Source organism: Eleginops maclovinus, chromosome 24 (genome assembly GCF_036324505.1).
Source record: "Eleginops maclovinus isolate JMC-PN-2008 ecotype Puerto Natales chromosome 24, JC_Emac_rtc_rv5, whole genome shotgun sequence".
Classification (NCBI taxonomy): Eukaryota; Metazoa; Chordata; class Actinopteri; order Perciformes; family Eleginopidae; genus Eleginops; species Eleginops maclovinus.
In genome coordinates, this window is record NC_086372.1 from 8701370 (window position 1) to 8717730 (window position 16361).

General features: G+C 44.5%; 1 protein-coding gene across 2 annotated transcripts in view; it reads left to right on the forward strand.

The window, feature by feature from the left end:
* Positions 1-15055: 15055 nt before the first annotated feature.
* tns1a (tensin 1a) overlaps positions 15056-16361 on the forward strand; it is a 73019-nt gene continuing 71713 nt past the window's right edge. For both annotated transcript variants that reach the window (XM_063877691.1, XM_063877700.1), the window contains exon 1: positions 15056-15897. In XM_063877691.1, the coding sequence (XP_063733761.1) occupies positions 15802-15897 (96 nt within the window). In that variant the 5' untranslated portion in view covers positions 15056-15801. The remainder of the gene's footprint in view (positions 15898-16361) is intronic.

A 16361-nucleotide genomic window follows, 5' to 3' on the forward strand; every position in this document is an offset into this window, starting at 1 on the left:
ACACACACGTCAACTATACAATGTCAAACCCTTCCAGTCGGCCCGCAAAACGAGGCACGGGATGCGTATTTGCGTGTGCAGAGTTGTGTTTGTCCATGCCTGAAGAGTGATAGAAGGTGAGAGGAGCATATTAGACAGTATGTGGGTCATACTGGATGTGCATGATGTCTTCAAGTAGCAAAAGGCAAAACTGTGCCACGACTGTATCATAAATATGTATTTCCCCTCAATAATGCATAGGAAAGCACATATACTGATTACATTACAAAACATACTGCTATAAATATCTCAAGGATAGGATTCACACTATACAGATACTGAACAGATTAGAGTTAAAGCAACACGATTGTATCAGGACAATATTTTCCTTTTTAATAAAAACTGGATGCCTTTTAGTGACAAACGCAATTCTGCTGCCTTGAACAAGAGGGCTGACAAAGTAGGATTCAGAGGAATACATCAGTAGCTGTAGTACTCTTGAAATCAGTCATGATCCAATCAAATCATTTGTTTCCCTTCCCTTTTAAAGCATTGCACTCTGCACCGCAGAATTGTCTCGAGTGGATTCACCACAAAGGCTTCTCCCGACAGGAACGTGGTTTTCCCCGTGTGGAAGATGAATGGGAAAATAAATGGCACTTATAATTAAATTAGCCTGGGAGGATGTAACACGTTCGACTTCCAGTCTGCTCCAGCTAGTCCCCCGAAAAGCCTCCTGCATGATTCTCACTTGGTGTGTCATGGTGTACACTGACAGCTCTGTTTAATGGCATTCACGTAACAGCCGCATGAATTGGAAAAAAAAAAACGAGCTGTGTTAATCAGAGAGAAGGAGAATTCATCGCTCATGATCTGGTGAGTTCATGGTACAGTTAAACTACCAATCATGGATATCACTGACATGAAGATTGCACTATATGCTTTATTGCCTATTGACTCTTCATATCATCTACCGTCATGGAACGCAGTCTTGGCCAAAACTCCAGCATAATCTGTCAATAGGGAAAGCATCATTTGGTTCCGATGTTCTTTATCTTCTCAGGTTTCATCTGAATATCCTCACATTCCTTTGGGGTCAGGATGCTTTCCCACTTGAATTCAAGTCAAAGAGCCCAATGTTTCTGATGGTTTTCTACCTTTGTCTTTAGGCAGAATGGTACAGCATGTGTTCGTACTTTAACACAGAAGAAATCCCCACAAAATTATGCCTGAGCCTGGTATTTATTCGTCTTCATAGCTAATTTGAAAGTGAATGTTTGTATGTGCGTTTTAAGTTTGCTTGTCCATGTCTTGGTCTAGGTTCCAAGCTCCTACCTTGTCATGGCACGGCTTCCATCACAACTTCGCCGCCCCACTGTTGCTACTGCTGAGCTGGCGCGTTAATGGTGGTAGAATGCTGCTGGTTCGTCCCTCTAATGAGCGTGGTGTAAGATTTAAACCTTGTTTTGCACCCCTGGCTCCTGGCATTGGGAACAAAAATACCAGGACAGCCGGTCCGTGGGTGTTAAAGCAGACATTAGGCAGACGCCAACTTGGTCCGAAGAGGGTCAAATACACTTTGACCTTTTAATGGGAGAAGAAGGGGAAGTTGAGGGAGCTACTTCGCTGCAGGTTTCACTATTAAACTAGTAAGTTCAGGACACAGGGTGAATTATAGTGCTTGTAGTCTTTATGTTGTATGGACCTCTACGTTCTACAGGACCGAGCCGCTGTGCTGCGCCTAACAGTCAACAGTCCTTTTCACTACAGCTCTTATCAAAAACACAAAACTGCTTATCCATATAAATGTTTTCATTTGAACAGCAAATTCTCCAGCAAGCTGAAGGCATTCCAATATGATTTGTCCTGAGTTTGGCTTTTTATGGCACAGGGCTTTCAATATGCAGTCATTGCAGTGTTTTCCAGCCCGTAACAGTGTAACAGCAGTATATTGCACACTGATGGTACTGTCTTTTCCATGAGGATGCTGGTCCAGATGGTCCTGCCAGAAGTATTATCAGCATTAGATTGTGAAGTAGTCTTCATCAAAAAATGGGTTCTTTTAATTTAAAGTTTGCTGTTTTCCGTGATCCTAGGAGTGTGACTAATAAAATCCTTAAAGGTGTTTTACTCATTCTTGTTCCAGTATCACACAACAAAGGAAGGGGGGGGGGGTTCGGAAGGTTTGCGATGAGGCCAGTGCCCTGTGCTCCCCTGGTGTCTCGCAGAGCCTGTGTTTTAATGCTCCTCTGCGCGCTGTGATCATCAGATGCATCAGAGTGATGATGACGCGCTGAGTAGAACAAAACTGTGTTTAATGGGCTACAGGCCCCGGCTGCTGAGCAGAAACAAGAGGTGGGGGGTGAGGTGAGGCACGTGTGTATATGTGTGTGTTTGAGAAGGCTTGATGACCCTTATGTATTTTTGTATCCGCCAATGGATACTAAACTGCTGAAGTACAGTTGGAATTGCATCTTGAAATGCTAACGATAGCATGCTAACATGTTTACAGTGCTGAAATCCTGTGCTTAAGAAAGTGTAGTGTCTACCTTCACCTTAGTTAATAAGCATGTCAGCCTGCAAACTTCTGATAACCAGCGATATACAGCTGAAGCGGACTGCCATTAGTTTGATGCTGGTGGTGTAACATTAGAAGTCAGTATCCTCTTGGGACCATGAATGTACCAACTTTCAAGGCAATCCATTCCATATTTTTGTGGTTTTTGAACAGCCCTCTGACTGACATTGTGGTCCCTACAGCTCAACCTCTGGAGTGGCTCAAAATCTACCTTAGCCTGAATGATTTACTATGGATTATTTTTTCGTAATTTTCTTTTTCCAACATACCTTAATTGAACCAGGTACTGTATACATAAAAGCTCATCCTCATCTGTGGCTTTGGGAAAACACCTTTATACTCACAGCAGAACAGTATCAAAACCAGAATGGATCTTTTGTTGACCTTCATGATGTAGTAACAGTTCAATAGCCCAATTCCTCAGCCAAGAGGCTGTAATAAAGCTAATGGAGCAAAAGAGAGTGAAGAGAATGGGGGAGGAGAGCAGCGATGCATAGGTTCCCTGTCCAATCTCCTTTGTGAGGCTGCATGTGTGCGACTTCCCATCATCCACGTCTGATTTTACATGAGCTTCCATTTCTCTGTTGCTCTGTTCCTCTCCCCCCCCTCTCTTCTTTCATGTCTGTATAATCCTCTTTTGTATGACTCGTTCATACTCTCTGCTTTTTAATCGGGATAATTAGGCTTTGACTTCTCCCTTGCCGATCCTTTTCTACAGAAGATGGCGGAATACACACATAATGTTCATATTATTGAAGGGTAAACATTTTTTAAAGGTTATGTCTTTTTATGGCAGTGGTGAAGGTTGAAGATAAGGCAGTGAGGTAGGGGTTTATAGTCCATGATGATTTAGACTGCCCTGCAAAAAAAAATCAATTCTAGTAACAGCTCTCCAGTATGCGATGATACAGTGCTGCATTACAGGGTCTTGCTCAGCTTTGCATAACTTCTGCCTTGACATTTCTCATTGTCTTTCCTGTCCCTGACATATAGATAAAGATCATCAGTACTGTAGGTCAATAGTTGGAGAGATGTCTGGAATATAGTGTATGTCTTTTCAATGTGAAGGCACATCTTATGGGTGTCAATGGGGGATGGTTCCAAGATGAGAGGGAAACGTGTCCCAATTGCTACTTATTTCAAACTAATTATATCATTGTTATCAGGTCGACCATTAGAGAAAACATCCTCAAGCGTTATGACTGAACACTCAAACTTCCCCAAAATCTGTGCTTTGCTTTGACCCGATCACTTCTCTGTGCTGTCTTCCCTTCTTTGTTCCCCCTCAAAGCCTAAAATGATCCCTTCCTGTTTCCCTTTTTCACTTGTTTCAAGAATAAGTAAAATCCTGGCGCTCATTGAAAGGACTTAAGATAGACAATTTTTGCAGAGCAGCATTGCCGAACAGTGTTGCTGCTCAGCAGCCGCAGTAACAGTTAACAGGATTAGGCATGGCTTACATAAACATCTCCCATGGCAACAGTGCACCGGCGCCGGGCAAAGGCAGAGAGGAGCCGTCACCGGAAAACATCATCATCGTTCTGATCAGCTGAGAGTCAGCTGGCTTTAATGCATGATCTTTACAGCTATGTGTTTCCTGTGCAGGCGAAATGTGTCCATCTCAGCTCCCCTCTCGGCAGTCGTGCATAAGTTTGGTCTGTGGTCACTAAAAAGTAAACCTTCAAATTGGGTCATTTATATTTGCTATTTTTAGTGAAATTCATATTGTCCCTTTAATGTTTCAAGCCAAAGGACTGCAGCGCCGAGGCTCTTTGTATGTTTTGATAGCCTCTGTGTGTGTCTTTGTTTGTGTGCGTCAGTGTTTTGCGGCCTGCCAGTGTTGTGACACTTTGGCAGCGATGCCTGAAGTTGTGTCCCGTTGGATATACTAGGCCTTTAGAACGGTTCATTTCCCATTATTCCCTCAGGAGAGACACATTGCTCACTGCCTCTCATGGCGTTGGCTCTGAAGGAGAGTAGAGGTCTCTGCATCTCTCGCTGTTTTCCTCAAAATGTCTCAGCTAATATCTGGTCGCCATTTTCTGTCCACGAAAGAGGTCAGGTTTGCCAAGAGCTTTAAAGGGGAATGCAGAATTTGGCATTTGTCTTTTTCTGAAGCACAGTACAGTCAGAGTTAACACTAACTCACACATTTGCCCTTGCAGCTACACAAATGCTCGCAGTTTCGGGTCTAAAGGAAGGTTGATCGGCCGTCCCAGACCAGTCAAAAAACAATGAATAATAAACACCTACAAAGGATCCAATAGTTTTGACCCCTTTTTGTGCTGTACAATAAAAAAAATGCCCCAAAAAAAGTGTGAAACAAGCAAAAGAAAAAACACTCAAATGGGTAAAACCACATATGTCTCCCCAACCTTGAGTCCAATTGGCTGTTGGTCTGACGACAAAAGATTTCTGGGGTGGAAAGGCGCAATATTTGGGGGGTTCAGGTGTAGCTAGCAAATATCTGGGCCAAGATTCCTTTTCCTAGACAATTGTTTGCAGTCAGATCAGGAACTTGAGATGCCATACTAGAGTTGCAGAGAACAATATGTATAACCAGATTGTTTTTAAAGTAGACAGTTTACAAGCTAATAAAAAAGCTAAATCAACATCAGATGATAGCAGATGTGTTTTTAGACTGCAAGAAGTCCCCCACTTTCTTTAATACCTTTCCTCTCCTTCCCCAGAATAACAATTAAAAGGAGGGAACTGGCCCAGTAGCCAACTTGCTCATCCCCTTCTTTTGTCAAATCATCTTAAAGGGGATCAGTAACTGGATAAAGGTACTATTCAACGTCATGTGAGGTAAAATATGCTATTTCACCTAAAGGCACAGTTCTGCTGCGAAATCTGTAGCAGCCTGTTACATGAAGCTTAGCTTGAATGGGTTTTGACTTAACATGTTGAATTATTTTTCAAAATTACATTGGTCTTTAATACGCCACAGAAACCATGACTTCCACTCGAGTAGTGGAAACTCTGAAAGCTTACAAGAACCACTACACAGTAAAATGCATCAAATTGTACTAATATCTCTCTTGTCTACTGAGTGAGCAACAATACTGAGCTCCTGGAATCGGGCACGAACTGCATCGCTAAACACGTTGGACAGCTACCCGAGCAACTTGTGATAGCCAGTCTTCGTTCTATCACCAAAGGCTAGAGGTCATTTAGAAGAAAGATCCGAACACACAATGGGGTATTCCGCAGTGCTGCATCATCCTAGGGATAAGTAAAAGTTAATCATCCAAACTTTAAACCATGCTCCTTGTTCATTGATGTCGGACCTAAATGTGCCTCCTAGATTCCGCATCCAGCTAGGAAAAACGAGGGTGTTACTAGCCAGTGAGGTTATATGTCCCAGTCAGAGCTTTATGTCAGGAAAAAATCACTCTGACTAGCTTATACCTAGGATATTTGGAGGTGGAAGATGTTTAATATCTAATATCATGAATGGATGATGTATATTTCACCATTACTGGGACTCACGCCTATACATGTTCTAGTGCAAAACCTATTGCCAAGATTCATTTAGCATTTTAGCCTGCTAGCCTAGCTACATAAACCTAGTTTGTAGGAAGATCTTGGCTCCCGCCCACAGCAAACGACTATTAAAACTTTCAATTAGACTTACTTAAGAATTGCCGGATCTCCTCTAGTTATTATCCCCTCTGAACATGACCATAATTATCTTAACCAGTTGGCTTTGTGCCTTAACCAACAAAACCCTAGTTCCCAGGGACAGTAGTAAGGTAGCTACATGGACCTTTAGCATCTTCTCTGACTCTGTCTGTTGTGCTGTCTGTCCTCCCCTATTTGTTCCTCTCCCCCTTCCCCCACGATAAGGAGATTTAAAAGGAAGGGAACTGCTCCAGTGCCTAACAAGTGTTTTGCTCTTCCTCCTTTCTTTCTGTCCAAAGTTCTTATTTGCTTAAAAGCCGGCGGACTTCAGTGGCACAATGTGAAGTAAATGTCACTCATTGCAACTGGTCAGTGTGACCTCTTTCACTCATATCTATATATTGCTTTTTTCTCATCTAAAAAGGCCACAGTGTACATGCTGCTGAACCAAATTCTAGGTCCAGACAAAAGACACATTTCAATAAACATGAAGCAACACCTTGCTCTTCAAATCATGATTTTGTACTTAACACGCTGTAATCGTATTTGTGTCAGAACATTCATAATTTGGCTTCTTTAATCTGAGGCCATGGTTCTCAGCAGGAAACCGATGGACTGTCCACTCCAGGTAGGGAATGAAGCCTTACCCCAAGTGAAGGAGTTCAAGTATCTCGGGGTCTTGTTCTCGAGTGAGGGAACAATGGAGCGTGAGATGGGCCGGAGAATCGGAGCAGCGGGAGCGGTACTGCAGTCGCTTTCGCCGTTGTGACGAAGAGAGAGCTGAGCCAGAAGGCAAAGCTCTCTGTCTACCGGGCCATCTTCGTTCCTACCCTCACCTGTGGTCATGAAGGATGGGTCATGACCGAAAGAACGAGATCGCGGATACAAGCGGCCGAAATGGGATTTCTCCGCAGGGTGGCTGGCATCTCCCTTAGGGATAAGGTGAGAAGTTCAGTCATCCGGGAGGGACTCGGAGTAGAACCGCTGCTCCTTGGCATTGCCAGTTGAGGTGGTTCGGGCACCTAGTGAGGATGCCACCTGGGCGCCTCCGTAGGGAGGTGTTCCAGGCACGTCCAGCTGGGAAAAGACAAAGGGGTAGACCTAGGACCAGGTTGAGGGATTATATATCCCCCAGTCAGAGCTGGTTGATGTGGCCAGGGAAAGAGAAGTTTGGGGCTCTCTGCTGGAGCTGTTACCTCCGCGACCCTGATGGATGTATGGATGGATGGATGGATGGATGGATGGATGGATGGTATTTCTCACCTTACTGGGAAAACAAACGACCTATACTTGTTCATAGTGGCAAGAACCGTATTGCCAAAGATCGTATTTTTGATTTTCAGCCCTAAAGCCCACTACATAAACCTCAGATTGGTCCAGACAGATCTTTGTGTCTTCCCGCCACACAGCAATCGCTGGGATTAAAGCATTTTCTTGGCTTCAAGTCTGTGAAGGAATTTGCCGTTCTGCTCTGCCTAGTCTCATATGATCTGAAATGTTTTGTGATTTTTCAGAGGACGTTCGGCCTCTTCTCTTCTGTTGTCTCCCATTGGTTCCATGGTTATTTGCTCCGATCCTAATCCTCAGCACTGCAAATTGCTCTGGTCTTGCTTTACGGATGAACTGGACTGCGGTCGGACTGTCACTTTGCCTTCCAGTACAAAGAGTTTCAGCGGTCAGTATTCAAACCCAAGGCTTTGATTGGTGATAAATGTGTATAATTAGACTGAGTAAGGGCCCGGAGTCGTCCTATTGACTTCCTTGCTCATTTAGGGAATTAAGGGGTCTGCAAATTCCTAAGCACAGCAGACAGGAATGGGGGATTAAATGGAGTACATTTTTAGGGAGCAAAACCCACTCTCCTATATGTGCTTTCAGTTATTTATAGAAACGATTGCAAAAAGGATGCACAACCTGGCTGCAATAAGCAATCACATGTATGCTATTCTTCTGTACATCTCTTTGGATGAAACCCAACGTGCTTAGAGACTATTTGTCATGGCTCAATGTTTTTTTTGTCATGTACCACTCAGAATAAATCAATCAGAGCTGAAATATGTCTCTCTGACATTGTTGTTCCTGTCCTATTTATTGTCTCCGCCACCTCTGAAGGGAGAGTGTATGATCTGAACAGTGTGTTCACCTTGAGATGTCTCCCCTGGCACTGGTGTATTTGTTGACCACGAGGGGGTCTTTAACCTACATAGGTAGCTACATTAGCGGGGCTAAAAGCACGCCACAAACCCTACTGGAAAACAGCCAAGTCAGCAGCGGGACATGAGCTATGAGCTGGATGTTCGGACAGAAGGGGGGGTGGATGGATACCTCCAGGCTCTTTTTGAGCTTGTTCCAAATGAAAATAGCCACAATCCTGCTCCCATGTACCAGGCACATGTGATGACTAGAAGGAGGACATTGAATTAAGGTTTTGTAAATGTCCTGCTGGATTTTTTATTTCAATGTCAAGACGACATTGAGAACGACATTGATTGATTATTTTATTTTTGAACTTTTTGCACTTTATTGCAATTGTATGTTCATTTGTATTTCTCTGCAGTTTTCCGCTTTGCTAGAGGGGCAGCGAGGTAACCATGGCCAGCTTTTAAGCTCGACAATTCTTAGAGTTTTTGTTCGCAAATGTGTGTCCCATTTGTGATCTACAAAGCAGTGTTTTGTTCTTTATCATTTTTGAAAAGCTCAACTGTAGGCCTCTTTTTATCTGTATCAAAGTGTGCCGTCCTTTCTGATAACTGTAATTCCATCAGTTCCAATTATCATCTCACGAATGCGTCTACATTTCAGTTTTCGTCTGCTGCAAAAAAGCCAAACACAATTCAACCTTCCCCGCTTGTGCATGCCTCGAGAAGGTGAAAGCAGCATAGTGCGGATGATTTAAAGGAACATAGCAGAGAGTCAGAGGTCGATTCTAATTTGGCCTCGGACCGCAGCTGATTGCGACGATAACGTGTCTGTTGAGTTGCATTACGCGGCTGTCGTCTGGCTGATACCTGATTGCAGCTTATCAGGGCCATTTACATCACTGATTACCTTCTGCCTGCTGCCGCTGAACCCAGATCAGCTGTCCTTATCCAAACAGTAAAACTGACAAAACACCACAATGGATTCTTGATACTGACATCTATGTCAAAGTATAAATGAATAAGGTGATCTATGGGGATGTGTAGGAAAAAAAGTGATCTTAAGCCACAGTGACATCACTAATAACACATGAACAATTAGGCGGATTTGAAACCTCATCCAGTTTACACAAATTTAGCAACGATTATGGTTGTAAACTTCCATCACAGTTTAAGGACACACTTTTGTTTATATTTTGCCCATCACACACACCTTAGCTTTGACTCGAACTCTCAAAAACACCTAAACAACATTTTCTTTGTTAAACATCGGCTTCACAACACGTCCAACCGGTTTCAATTCCGCAAATAATAGCAAGTACAAATTGATGGTGTTGTTGCTCAAGTCCTGAGAGAGGGTAGATCCACTTCTCTGTCATTAGCTTCATCATCACCCTATACCTCCTGTCTTTCCTTGTCCCATGGGGTCGGTGAAAAGGTTGAAAGTCGCTGTGTGTGTGTTAGTGTATGTGAAAGGGGGGAGGGGAGCAGACATCGCTGGATAACTGAGTTTACCTTGGCAGCAGGCCCCGGAAGTGTCACCGCTCATAGACGTCCACACTAAGCGCATCCAAGGGCCTCCCTGTCCCTGCACATCATTCGCTCCCGCTAAAGATGAACCTGTCACCTGGAGGTTTCCCCAAGCAGGTTGACTCCATATGAGTGTTATACTCTATTATTATAAAGAGTCCTTATTTTAGCGTTTCCTGTGAACCATTTATTTAAAAAAAATACTTAAGGTCCGAGCCAAACACGTGTTCGTTGCGAAATAATTGACAGAGGATTACAAACATGGCCAGCCTTTATTTAAACCAGAGGACCACTCATTGTTGGCTTCAAATCTCCTGGACAGCATTAGAAATAATTATGCTAGTTAATATGATCAAATTAAGCTTCAGACAGTTGGTTAGAATACTCAATCATTGGGAGATCACTGAAGTACATGATCCAGTGTCATTGAGAATCACTGATCAAAGCACCTTCACTTAATAGACTGAATCATTGATCACAGGCCATAAGGGTCACCTCTGCCTCTGCAGTGCTCTCTCCTGGATTAGACATGATGAAGAGGGACATTTCTGAAACAACCAGGTGTCGTCACTATTATGTAGTATTATGTTTTATGTATGGCACCTTGCACCCAGGAGTCAGGGCTGGCATGCCTGCAGTGTAAGGGGCATGGGAGGGTGTGTGCTCTTCCACTTCAGCATACAGCATTTCATTGAGTCCTAAATGATTGGTCTCTAAATGGTGCGTTGTTATTTGACAATGTATTGTGGAAAGGTTTGTCATTGGAAAGGATAGCAAATAGTCCAGAGGGTATATTTCTGAGGCTAATACTAAGAGAAAAGGGGCAGGAGAGGAATAAACCAAATGGAGGAGAGGAGCAAGTGAAAAAGAAAGGAATATATAAGGGCGAGTGCAAGAGAGGTGTAAGGCAGATGAGTCTGCGTGTTAGTGAATGATGAGGTGTGTGATGGGACCTAATCTGCTGTCTGCTCAGTACAGTGCACACTCTGTGCTCTGAATGTGAATGGGATGCCAGTGCAGAAAAACTAAACTCTGCACCTCCTTCTGTTTTTTCCTGCAGCTTGTATGCCACGCTTTCCAGCTGTCAATCACAACCATGACTACATCGTGGCCATCGGAGGCTCGTTGTGACATCACCGCACGCCTCCAAACTGTGGCGGTGAGTTTCTCCTTCCTTATTATTTCGTTTCTTTTGCACACCTAGAAGGTCACACGTGTAATCTGTCTGCTGATCACGACCCCGCAGTTACTCCTTGCTCAAGGGCTTTTTTTAGTGAGCAACATGTAATATTGTGCCGCCAGGGGTCTCGCAAACAAAGAAACAACTAAAGACGAAGTTCAGTGGCGTTGTGAGGTAGCGTTGGGTCATGGGGAGGTGATCAGCATTGGCGTCTGGTAGGAATCCTTTCATTGTTCATCGTATTCTAAGTAGCCAATTCAACAATAGAGGGGGAAAAACACTGAATGAAGCAATTGACGTTAAAAATCCTCCACAATTTTTACACATTAGGCCTTAAAAGGGGTGTTAAAGTGGTATCAATCATCTCATATCACTCTAAGCAAGGAAGCCAATAAGCGTAATATCTCCAATGACAAACCACCCCTTTAAATGCAGTCAGGGCCACATTAGGTCATTCCATTTCTTCCACTCAGCTCGCTGATGTGGCAGAACTGCTGTAGTAGTGGCAGGAAGTTTAATAGTATGTAAATGAATAACGGGCTTTGTTGTGAAAAGCATTAAGTTGAATTGGATTTAGTCAGATTTTGACCTTGTAGAAGGGTCATTATGAGCCACATTTACAACATGAACGGACAATATTTAATCTCTGAATAAGGTTGTGAATATTTCAAACATTGCATATATTTGGACAGAAGGGAAAAGAGCTGGATAAATATTGGTAGACAATTGGTGCAGAGGATAAGTAGCTAACATTGTAAAAAGCCCCTGTTTTTGTGCACTCTGTGAAAAATGAGAGATTCTGATCCGGCTGCAGATGACAGGGGAAAGTCATTGAGGGAGAAGTTTTTTTGGCAGCCGGCACTTTTTCACGGGGTTTCCAGTCAAACGGATAGGCAGTGTGACAGGCCAGTCAATAGAAGTCAGCAGTGATTATGCAAGTTGCTTATGCCTAATGAGAAAGGTCAGCGCATTGCCAAGAGAGTGGGACACAAGCCCAGTCTCACACTGAGATGTACAGCACACACTGCTGCAGAAAACTGTGCGGGACAAAACCGTGTTCCTCGTTCCACTGCGCTGAGGAAACACAAATGTCCTCTTGAGAGAGAAATCTTGCTGACGGAATACATTCCCATGATTTCTTTTTAATTTGACATCAACGCTTATAAAATGCTGTCTAAATACTTTCATATGCTATATAGTGTATGCGTGGAGCCAGTGTAAAAGGAGTAGGTCCAGAGGACATCATTAATAATGTTGACGTAAAGGAAAAACACACTGTCTGCTTTGCATTTCTGGGCCCATTTGCTTTTTGGTGCCACATTTTTCATCGTCCATACCCAAAGCATGGATGTGTGAAGTTTTTTCCCCCTATAGCAGCCAGATCTAAAACATCAGGTTATGGTGTTGGTCCGTCAGACATCTAAGACATTCTTTCTATAGAGCTGCCATTTTGCATTAGCCTCATACTGACATCACGCGTCAACCTCTGTAGTGAACAGTAGCTTCACGGCGTTGTTGATCATTAAACAGTATTCACATTCTTTGCTAGAAAATCATTTTTGTGTACGTTGAAAGTGATTCTGAAATTGTTGGAGTTGTTTTTAGCTCTACGCGATGTTCGCACGCCTTCTCATACTTTGATTTTACGCTGGTTTATTATTCAGCAATGATTGCATAATGCTCCATCATGGGAAAAGGATTCATATTGTTTACGTTTTTTTTACCGTTGAAGATGATTTATACCTTTGAGTGAAATTGGTGATATGTTGCTATATAGATTAAACTGACTGACTTGATTAAGTGATGCTGGAGACGTGACCCCATGGCTTTCTGACTGGATTGGAACTTGCTGAGGGGCAATTATAAGACCTCATTTGAGATTTTGGTCATGTGATAAATGGTGGTCGTGAATTCCTTGAACAATAGTATCTGGTGTCCAATATCTTCCTTGATCTTGCTGTGCTGTGACCAGTCATGGTGTTTGTTTGCAAACTGTGGATTCTGTTTCCGCCGCTCGCTCAGGCTTTTCCCTCGGGTCCTGACCGTTTGACCAATGTCATCACAGTTGTTGCAGGTGATGTGATACATTGATCGGTTGTGACATCTTGTTGAATTTCATACTTGTTGAATTCAAAATATGTATCAAAGGCGTGTCCTAAAGGTCCAGAATCCTCTTTGGTAGCTACCAATCCTTACATGCATGCAGTCTTTCAAAAAACGTCCAGTATTCACAGGGAAAAGCTCGGTTAGGTGTAGAAGAAGATTGTCGTTTGGATTTAAGGGACATCACTTAAGTTAAATCAAGTCTGATTCCACACGGGACAAGGAAAGCAGTTCAGACCAGTGTTTTAAAAAAAAGAATATAGTGTTATGAGGGCGATACTGTGGCGCTGATCTTCTATATAAGATATATACATTCTCGCCCGTATACAAGATGGCGCCTTGGACGTAAACAACTCGACCAAAACAAAGCTGTCTCTGCCGTCTGACGGTTTATTTGACACCATTGTCATATTGTAGGAGATATTAGACCGATTAGACAAACAGAAATGTTGTTTTCTGGCATCACTTTAACATTTTACAGGTAAAAACTGCATTTTGGTATGACGGTGCACGCTTGGCGTTTCCTAGGTAAGACAAAACCCTGAACAAGACAAGGGTATATTTTATGATTGAATTCATTCATTCAATCAGTAGTTCTTGAGGACCATTGAATCACAAAGATGAATCAGTCACATGTTATGCAATTATTCTCCATATCTGCAAATGCTTTGTTTTGGAGAAGCATTCGCTCTGCCGTTGTCGCATGATTCCATCTCAAACAGGAACACGTATGGATAGATGATGCACTGTGTTTATATCTGACATGTGCACTGAATGCTGATTTCAGAACGTATGAAAATCAACTCGAACGGGAGCAGTTCTCTGTCAATGGGAAGATTTGTCATTTTTCCTCTTTTTTTTATATTGCCAACGCATTTCCATACGGCCAAACAATTTGCGTTATGTTCCCCCACAACAAAACCCCCCCACCCCCACCCCCCCAGGCTTAGCTAGCTCGGGGTTGACAGAACAGCATCCTCTCTACACTTTATCTCCCTCGCTCATTGCTTTGATGTGTTGTGATTGCGTTGGTGTGGCGGTGGTGTGCCGGGCGGGAGGGGTTGGGTGGGGGTGGGGGGGGGGGGGAGGTGGTGGTGGTGGTGGTGGTGGGGGGGGGGTATAGCAGAGAAAAGCGTTCTGCAGTGAAAATGTGCTCCCACTGAAGCGTAGAGAGACTGCAGCACAGCGAACGAGCCTGTGCACCACCTGCAGTCGTGTGTGTGTGTGTGTGTGTGTGTGTGTGCAAGGGAAATAATCACCCAAGACACAATGATTCAACACCCCGCTCCTCTCCTCTTCTGTCATCCTCCATCCTTCCTTTCTCTCCTCCCTCCTTCTCTCCCTTCGACCCAATTCTCCACACACACTACAATCATCTCACCCTGTGCCTGCCTTGTATCCGCCTTGCACCGTGACGGCTGCTGCGTGTCCGCTTGTGTGCGTATGTTGCGCATGCTGCTGTGTGTGTGTTCATCAGTGTTCTCAAACATTCCCCCCCCTCCCGCCTCTCCCCCCTGCGACTTTCCCTTTTTGTAATTCTCCCTCTCTCCTGATGTCTGTCATCCATCCATCTTGACTCCTCCATTCACTCTTTTCAGCCCGTTCGGTCGCTCCTCCACCTCTGCCGGTGAACACACTACTTGATGCGCACTTTCGCTCATACGCACATCTTCTCCTCGGCGACACTGCCTTCAACTCTGAAACACAAACACTCAATGAATACACTCAATCTGTCATTCTCAGCAGAAAAAAAAAACCCTTCTGTTTTCCATCTTTTTTCTTCAACCGTTATGTTCCCAGTCCTTTCTCTCCCCCCCCCCCCCCCCCCTCTCACTCTTTTTTTTTTTTTGCTCCCCTCCTCCCGCGCTGGCTGAGTAAGTGCTGCAGCATCAGTGCATGTGTGTATGTGTGAGAGAGCAGGAGAGAGAGCGAGAGAGATGAGTGTGTGTAAGTGGAGTGTGTGAGCGCCAAGCACCGGGGATCCTGAGCCTGGAGGGGAACTGTGTGACGAGAGGGGGGCTCTTCTGCCTGTGGATGTATGTGCCAGGACAGCGTTTTTTGTTTGTTTTTTTCTGCAGGAGAGCGTACATGTGCGTGAATGTGTGTGAGAGACTGGGATTGTGGGGCATGCCAGCGTGCGTGTGTGTGTAACAGTGTCGTCGATCAGCAACGGGCTCTTCGCATTATGCAGCCGACGGTGCTCATCACACTTTGAGGACTGACTCATCTACACCCGGCTGTGGAGCCTGAAGAGACGGAAGAAAAAAGAAAGACAGATGGATGGCAAGACAGGAAGACAGTTGTAGGCTCTTGACGCTTCGGGTCCCTCTAGACCGTCAAAAGGTCTAGTCCATTTGTGGGACGCCAGTAGCTTCACACCAGCCCCCCCTTCAAATTGGAATTGCAGACACATAGCCAGACAGGTTGCCAAAATTGCCCCCAAAAAAAACCTGAAAGAAAAACAAAACCCTAGTCGTCGTCTGACTTGAAGAAAGCTTTTCAATTGTGCTCCACGGAGTAGGACAAGAGGGTCTCCTTTCTCTGCGGGGTCTTTTTTCGCTTGACATCGTTCTTTTTACCGGGAGAGGGGGGGGGGGGGTTGCAGGATCCTATCCCGGCACCGAGGGGAGAGATAATAGGCTGGCAGACGAGACGGGACAGACGCAGGCATGGCTCGCCTCAACTGGTGCCTGGCTGCCGTCGTCAGCTGGGGCAAGTTCCTCTTCGCCTGCTTCTTCCCTCTGCGGGGGGCTAAGCGAGACAAGGTAAGACTTCACGGGAAGGGGGGAAGGGGTTTGCTTGGAATGGGAGATTGAGCCTGGATCCAACTGACTTAAATGATGAGCTCTGCACATGTCGTCTTTCATGTCTCACTTCAGCCCACGCAGGTGACTTTCTTCTGCAACAAATGCCCCAAAATGTATCTGGAATTCTCATCCTGCATGAAATGTACATCGGACTGGGCCTCAATCATACCACTCATCCATTACATGCATTCAGTCGGTTTTACCTACACCACCAAATGACGTAGCTGTGAAAAGGAGCTTGGCAACTGGTCATGGACCATGGGCTCTGGAAGACTGGTTGGTGTCCCTCTAAGTGCCGATTCAAGGTCAGTGTTACATCTCCAAGTCGTCTCCAGGCAGCTGCTCCAGGTAGAGGTGCTGTGGAACCATGTGGATCCGATTTTGGATTTGCCCCTAGAGCAAGGCACTTGCAGCAACCACCT